Genomic DNA, 8,599 nt, shown 5'->3' with positions numbered 1-8,599 from the left:
TCTTGGACAACCTGGTCTAGAGATTTAATTTTTCATTCAGTTGCTCTTCCTGTCTAACTATTCACTGTCAAGAGAAAAGGTGCACCCTCCTGACATTGTCTCCCGACCACTGGCTGGATATATCTCAGGTCAAAGAGGGCTCATCCAGGCTTTGGCTGTGAGATGCCACTTCCCAGTACTCACCTCAGGGCCATATTTGTCTGTCTGCTATAGGGTTCAGAGAATGAAGAGGATGTGAAAGGAAACCAAGAACCAGTCCTAGCCATTCAGTCAAGACAACTAAAATTTTATTAAAAATAAAATTTGAGGCAAAAGTAAATATAACAGACTCAAGTACATAACTTCTCTGTAAACACCCTTGCAGATTAGATTGCTGGACCAGCAACCACTCCCAATGTGGAGTCATAAAAGCATAAATGGAGGAGTCCCTGCCCTTAAGGAGCTTGCCTTCTATCTGAACACAGAGAAAAAGTGAGAAATTCAGGCGGGGTGGGTAGAAGCTGAGGAACAATGAGGGGTCCCAGAAGACTAGATAAAAAGCAAAATCTGGAGAAAAGTTATCAGCGACTGTTGAGACCCCCAAATAAGAGATTAATTAGAATATTTGTGGGAGAATAATGAATGTAGGTAATTAATTCATCTGGTTGTCCATTTAAACAAGTTAATCTAATTGTTGACATTTTGTTTGTTTCTGTATATGTACAGACAAAATTACGGTCACAGGACTTGATACAACATTCTGTCAGGTGAACTGGTTTGTGACTTTCATAAGAGTTTGGTGCAAAGGAAGCACGGTGGGGGTCGGTAGAGTTAGCACAGATATTGAGGATGGTACTCTTTGACTCATGGATGAAGGTATGGAAAGGCCTGATGTTAGTACTGTTAATTAGCTCCCTTTGCCTCAGCATCTTACTGCAGTAGTCAGGTGGGTTTCCTGAGGCTTTGGTCTTGGGGTAGTCTACATGGAGAGTCCAGAAGTCTTTGTTAGTCTGGGAGAAGTGAGACAGGTTCAGGATGATGAGCAAGAAAATGGTCCACTTCACTGCAGGAGACATTTGGCCTTGAGAAGAAAAGGAACAGAAGTTAAAAATCTGTGACTTTGCCTGGGACACTGATTCTTCATCCTTTCAAAGCTCAAATACTCTCTGCTATAGTTCCATTTGCCTTTACTATATCCTTATTGTAGCTAAACTAGATTATTTTCCTATCTCATTTATTTTCCTCATCTTCTTTCCAGACCTTCACCCCTGCCCCATCCCACAATCCTGCCTTACAAGTTTTTCAGTTGTGTTAAATCTGATTTTGATTTGATATTCTGGGGAGTGGATTGGAGGGTAGAAGTAAAATTACTTATTCTCTACTTCCCGTCAAGTTTTTTCTCCCTCTTTATTTTCTTTTCCTGAGGAGATCAAGACTGTATTTACCCTTACTCTATGTCCAAAAGCACTATCATAAAACCAAAGTTGGAATGAGGAGTGGACAAGTGAATTTGCTATACAGATTGCAACATTCAGGGTAGCATATCAAATGAAGATTTTTAATGCTATTCTTTATAAATCTTCATAGTTATTACCCACAAATTATTGCCTACTCTTCCTGACAAGTAACTATTAATTTTGTGAAAAATCAAGTCACATGTGATACTAGACAGTTCCAACCTGGGATGGGTGGGGGAAAATGAACAAATTTCCATTTTTGTTTGGGAGTCTCAAAATCTCTTAACCCAGCTCAACTTTTAATATCTGACTTTAAGAAGGGAGAGGTATCCACTTACTATAAAGTACATATGAAAACACTGATTCCTAATAGGGAATAGTGGGTTGAGGAAATACCCCTAACTCCCCACCATAAAAAGCACCAGTAGACTCCTTTTTCCTTCTTTTTTTCCCCTTCAATATAATGATTACACATATCCTCTTTCCCTCTCTAGTTTCCCTACTCCTCACCAGTTAATCAAAAAGAGATCCCTGGCACTGCCTCCCCTCCTGGGGATAATCTCAAATGTTCAATCCCATTTGGGGGTTTTGTCCTCTCACCTTCAGTCTCTGTTCTGCCTTCTGAGGATTTAGAATTCAATTGGCTCCAGATGGGAAGAAGCTTTGATCTCTGTTCTCCTCTGAGTGTGCTTCCCTTATATACTCTCATTGAGTGGGAGGGGTTGAAAGTACACAACCACTCCCCTTCATCTAGATCCTCATCACCAACCCAGCCTCCATCACCCTAAATCTAACACCTACACTAGGGAAAACAGGTAAAAAACCAGATTGGGAGGGGGGGAACTAAATTCTTCCCATTCCTGGTCCAAAGTAGTGTGATATAGCTACAGAAATAAGAAACTGGAATTTAGGTCTCCTTTTTTGGCCAAGCAGTTTTAGCTCTTTTATCTCCTCCTCTTTTGGACTTAACTCATGAGGGAAAAAAGCCAAATTCTCTATAAATATATGTTACTTATGGATATGGTTGTTTTTAGAAAGCTTTTATGGATATTTTTGTTTTTAGAAAGCATTGAGCTAAAGTAAAAGTGAAATATTTCTGTATCCATCCCACAATATAACTTCTGTTTTTAATATTTCAAGTATCAACCTCTCAGAGTTTAAGAAGAATTATGGGAGAATTTAAATTAGAGAATTTTATAGGAATACTATTTCACAACTTTGAATTTATCACCCCACATTTTTTGAATCTTTTGTGTGCCAAGCACTCCTTTGGTGTAAAGGATATTAAAGTTGTCCTATATAATAGATTAAGTTTCTTATTGCTCTTTTTCAGGGATACTCTAAACTCAAGCCAAACTCCAGCTTTTTAAAAGATATCTTCCTTTTGAAAAGATGTCTTCCCCATGACTCTGATTCGGGAGCTTATAGAACTAAAGGACTGTTTTCTTCAACATTTTTTCCCCCTCCATTTCCATTTGACCAATTCTATTACTTAGGGAGTTGTTTTCTTCAAGGTATTTTGTGCCTGGATTTCCTTTTGGCCTATTCTAGTTTTTAGGAAGTTGATTTCTTTAGTGAAATTCCCCACCACCCCCAGCTGTTGAGTTTTTCTGTCAATTCTCTTATTATTTGTTTTTTTTTAAACTTCTTTTAAAATTCTTCTAGAGATTCTCTTGAGGCCTGACATCCATTCACATTTTCTTTTGAGGTTTAAAATATTTCCTTTTTAGCATTGTTGTCTTCTGAGTTCATATTTTGGTCTTCTCTGTCATTAAAGTAACTTTTTAAGTTTAAAGTGTTTGTTTTTTGTCTTTTGCTCATTTTTCTAAATGTTTTCCTCCTATGTTACCTTCTCTATTTGCTGAGGTTCTTCTCCATTCCTGGGGTAGAGGGTGAACTGCTCCAAGCTTGCATTGTTCTCTGGTACTTGGGTTAGGATTGGTTGCCCTTCTTCCTCACAGTATATCTGTCAAGGAGATGGCTCTGCTGGCTTGTCCTGGGGAGGTTTGCAGGTATTTTGTCCAGATATATTGTGGGCTGGGATGGTCCTCACTCTTTTTCTTCTCTGCCCTGCCAAGTGGCCTAGGCTGGTGAGGTTTCCTGCTTTAGAATTCATTGCTTCAGACACTGCTGCCATATGGGACAGCATAGGTTACTTCACCGTAGTTCCAGTTCCCTCTCTCTGCTCCCTTGTAACCCAGGGCTCTGCTGCCATGTCAGGGTAGTTGGTTATTATAGTTCTAGTTCCCCCTCTCTGCTCCCTTGTAGCCCCAGATCTCCAATACTATGTGAGAGTTTGTAGCAATCTGTGTGGAGTGGCTCCAGTTGAGTTCATTCACCTTCTGTAGTTTCATTACCTCTGGTAGAGTCCTGGACTATTCCAAGGTCTACCAGTTCTTATAAATGCTATACTGCCTGGGCTGCTCTCTCTTCTTACCCCAGTGAGACAGATGTATTCCTCCAACTTTCCTTTCTTTTGAGGTAATTTATTTTCTTTTGTTGTTGTTGTTCATGGAAGGATTGGAGAAGAAGAGCATCCTTTACTTCAACATCTTTGCTCCTAACTTGTAAATTCTTCTCCTTTCCCTCTTAAAATTCTCAGAATAAAAATAATCCACTTTAGAGTCCTCTGTTTTTTCTTGTTTAACGTCTTCCCTGTCCTTTGGAGACATTTGCTTTCCCTAACTCCACTGGCAGTCAGGCAACAATCATTTATTAAGCTTTCACTAAAGCCAGATATTGTGCTAAGCTCTGGGAATATAAATACAAGCATAAAAAATAAATTCCCTGCTCTCAAGAAGCTTGCATTCTAATGGAGAAGACCACCAGGCACCCTGATAATCACCTAACAAATATAATCTTTTCTGATAACAATGAACCTGGGAGATAGGTGCTATTATTATCCACATTTTACAGATGAGAAAACTGAAGTAGACTGATATTAAATGACTTGCCAAGTAGCTAGTAAGTTCCTGATACTAGATTTGATCTCAGGACTTTTGACTTCAAACTCTCCTGTACCTAATGTAGCATTCTACTCACTCAAACAACTAGGTGACTAGGTACCAGAGAGGTCTTTTGGTTATGATGTCTGGAAAGTTAGAAACTGAGATAGAGAGACACAATTATTGCCTCAATAACAACCAAGGAAAAAGAGACAACTATTTGGCTAGCTAGTATTATTTTATTACACTCAAAAACTAATTAGCAGCCATTCTCGAATTTTTTTCTTGATCACAGAGTAAGCAATGAGGAAATTGTGAATATCTGTATATTTATGAAGATAAGGACTTCCATTTCATACCATGTGAAATTTTAGAAACAGGCTCGCCAAATGCTCACATTTGTTTAGCTCCCAGGAAAGGAAATGTATTGTTCAATATCCTCCAACCTCTTACATCTCTAAAAAGAAAACAAAATACCTGACCTTTGTAGTGATCATTAAAAATGTTTGCTAAGTAAAGCAATCTACTGGTCTCCTAACAATAATCCTCCAGGGAAAATGCCTTTGAGCTCAGAGTCTATGTTAGACAAAATGACCTGCATATATACTTTCCTTGTGTGGTTGTCAGTGAAGTGTGTATATGCAATGGGTAAAAAAGGGAAAGAAATGTGACTTGTTACAAGAGACATGACATATGTCAATTTTGGTTTTCCCAGGGTTTGATCAGAAGGTCACTAATTTATGCAAGGCCTCCAGGGGCATCTCCCCTGAAGATATTAAGTCTTTTGTGCTCCAATTGATCCAAGAGAACCAAAAATAAAAGCAAATAAACCAAACAAATTGATTTGTTGGTAGAACTAGTCCCCAAGAACTCCCATTCTATAATAGGCTATGTTCTGGGTGGGCAGTTTGGGGTAAGTATACATGGATCTAACAAGCCTTCATAAAGGGTCTTCTGAGCCTTCTCTCTCAACAGAACATAAAGAAACCAGGAATCAAATAATAACAATTTTTAATTAGGAAATAAATCAAAGTAAATTAGTAGGGAAAAATCAAGTAGTAGAATACTTCTCTGACCCTCCTCATTAATAATGTGGTGGTTTCCCACAGATTCTCAAATTAAGAAGAATAGGGGGACAGCTGGGTAGATCAGTGGATTGAGAGTCAGGCCTAGAGACGGAAGGTCCTAGGTTCAAATATGGCCTCAGACACTTTCCAGCTGGGAGACCCTGGGCAAGTCACTTGTCCCCCATTGCCCACCCTTACCACTCTTCCACCTAGGAACCAATATTAGAAGTTAAGGATTTAAAAATATTAAAAAAAAAAGAACAAGAAGAAGAATAGAACTCATGGGAGGATTTTAAACAGCCTAATCATAACTCTCGCTCAACAGACCACTCTCTAATCACTGATATATAGTTTGGAATCATTCCTCAACAGTTAATATCCTCCCACCCACTCATATTCATTGACAGTAGCATAAACCCCTAGCATTTACTATATAAACTCCATTTCACAACTTCAAATATTACCATCCTTTCAAACCTACTCTCTCAATATCACACTTCAGAGCTCTCAGCCACTTCCAGTGTGCTTTCTAGAAATGCCTCTTCCATTTTTAACTTCCTCTCATTCTTAAAACTTTGTCACTCCTTACATCTTCTGGCACTGCTGAGACCTAGTTTCTCCTGAAGACACTGCATCCCTAGCTATGCTTCCTAACATAGATTCCATTCATAACCCCCTGGCCATCAATTCAGTTTGTTCTAGGAAAGTCAAAATATTGCTTATTCCATATTCCCACTTTCATACTATCCCCTTACTTTTATCAGCAACCATTCTTCCTTTCAGGTTTATCCTATCCAAATTGCAACCAAGAACTTGGTGGCCATCATCTAGCAACTCTCAAAGATTTGCCATGCCTTCCTTCCTCAAAGAGTTCAGTCTGGAGTCCATAGATTTCTCTTCACCCTCACTCTTGGACTCTAACAACATTCTTCATATTTAGCAGATTGGCCAATTTGACAATAAAGGAAAATAATGAATGTTGGAGGGGTTGTGGCAAAATCAGGACACTAATGCATTACTGGTGGAGTTGTGAATTACTCCAGCCTTCCTGGAAATCAATTTGGAATTATATGCAAAGGACGTTAAAATAATGCATACCCTTTGATCCAGCAATACCATTACAAGTTTTGTATTCCAAAGAGATAATAAGGAAAAATACTTGTACAAAAATATTCATAGCCTCACTCTTTGTGGTAGCAAAAAAAAATGGAAAATGAAGGGTTGTTCCTCTACTGGGGAATGGCTGAACAAATTGTGGTATATGGTGGTGATGGAATGCTATTGTGCTGTAAAGACTGATGATCTGGAGGATTTCTATATGAGCTGGGAGCCTTAATAAACTGAAGCAGAGTGAAATGAGAAGAACCAGGAGGACAGTGTACACAGAAAATAAAATATTGCGAGACAATCCAATGTTTGTTTGCTTTTTTAAATTTTAATTTTTAAATCTTTTTCCATGTTTTCATGATTCATTTTCTTTCTCTCCCCTCTCCCATCCCCCCTTTCAGAGTCAGCAAGCAATTCCACTGGATTGTACAAACGTTATCACTTGATAACTATTTCCATATTATTTATTTTTACTATAGAGCAATTTTTTAAAGCCTAAGCCCCAAAACATACTCATATATGTGTGTCCATTACATTGAATTGTTCCACAATGTTTTGCTTTCTGTGTACAGTGTTCTTCTGGTTCTGCTCATTTCACTCTGTATCAGTTCATTGAGGTTCTCCCAGGAATAATCCAATGTAATGGATTTTGTTACTAGTAGCAATGCAACAAGCCAGGACAAGCCTGAAAGACTTATGGGAAAAAATGCTAACCACATTGAGAGAAAGAACTTTGGGAATAGAAATACAAAAGAAAAACATTACATCACTTATCACATGTATTTATGGGAATGTGATTTGGGCTTTAGAGTTTAAAAGATTGCTCTATACTACAGCAAAAATGAATAATATGGAAATGGGTTTCAAGTGATAACATTTGTACAACCCAGTAGAATTGCTTGTCAGCTCTGGGAAGGGAGAGGGAAAGGGGAGGGAAAGAAAATGAATTGTGTAAACATGGAAAAATATTTGAAAATAAAACTTTTAAAAATAAAATTTATTTTTGTTTGATTAAAAAAAAAAAGACACTTTTCTAAGGAGGGATCCATAACTTTGCCAGAATGCCAAAAGATTTTATTACACACACAAAGTTCTCCAAGAAGGCCTGGACCTCTCCCTACATGACTCAGCCAAGGTAGACTGTTTACTGCATTCCATTCCCCTAAAGGAAGTTGCCCAGGATGCAGGAATTCTAACTTATAGCTCAAAATATCCAATTTCTTTTTTTTATTATTATTAGACATTTATTAATATTCGTTTTTAACCTGTTTACATACTTTATGCCCCTACTTTCCCCTTCACCCCCCCGCTCTCCCCCCACCCATGGCCAACGCACATTTCCACTTGGTTGTAACATGTGACCTTGTTCAGGGTCTATTTCCCATTCATGTCCGCCTCAGCCCATGCATTCAAGCAATTGTTTATCGTATATGTTTCCTCTCCTGCAGTCCTTCCTCTGAATGTGGGTAGCGTCTTTACCATAAATCCCTCAGAGCTGTCCTGTGTCATTGCATTGCTGCTGGTACAGGAGCCCATTACATTTGATTTTACCACAGTATATCAGTCTCTGTGTACAATGTTCTTCTGGCTCTGCTCCTTTCGCTCTGCATCACTTCCTGGAGGTCTCTCCAATTTGCATGGAATTCCTCCAGTTTATTATTCCTTTTAGCACAATAGTATTCCATCATCCGCATATACCACAATTTGTTCAGCCATTCCCCAATTGAAGGACATCCCCTCATTTTCCAATTTTTTGCCACTACAAAAAGTGCAGCTATAAATATTTTCGTACAAGTCTGTTTATCTATGATCTCTTTGGGGTACAAACCCAGCAATGGTATGGCTGGATCAAAGGGCAGGCAGTCTTTTATAGCCCTTTGGGCATAGTTCCAAATTGCCAGCCAGAATGGCCGGATCATTTCACAACTCCACCAGCAATGCATCAATGTCCCAATTTTGCCACATCCCCTCCAACATTCATTACTCTCCCCTGCTATCATTTTAGCCAATCTGCTAGGTGTGAGGTGATACCTCAGAGTTGTTT

The 8,599-nt window shown here is 38.7% G+C and overlaps 1 protein-coding gene across 1 annotated transcript in view; it reads right to left on the bottom strand.

Moving 5' to 3' along the window:
- Positions 1-560: 560 nt before the first annotated feature.
- Positions 561-8,599, bottom strand: part of LOC123234128 — a 50,328-nt gene continuing 42,289 nt past the window's right edge. Inside the window, exon 2 of the mRNA XM_044660072.1 lies at positions 561-1,060. Coding sequence (XP_044516007.1) covers positions 561-1,060 — 500 coding nt within the window. The remainder of the gene's footprint in view (positions 1,061-8,599) is intronic.

The sequence above is a fragment of the Gracilinanus agilis genome, chromosome 2 (genome assembly GCF_016433145.1).
Source record: "Gracilinanus agilis isolate LMUSP501 chromosome 2, AgileGrace, whole genome shotgun sequence".
NCBI classification, from domain to species: Eukaryota; Metazoa; Chordata; class Mammalia; order Didelphimorphia; family Didelphidae; genus Gracilinanus; species Gracilinanus agilis.
Note: the sequence above shows the minus strand (reverse complement) of the source record. Positions and strands in the feature narration are given on the sequence as shown.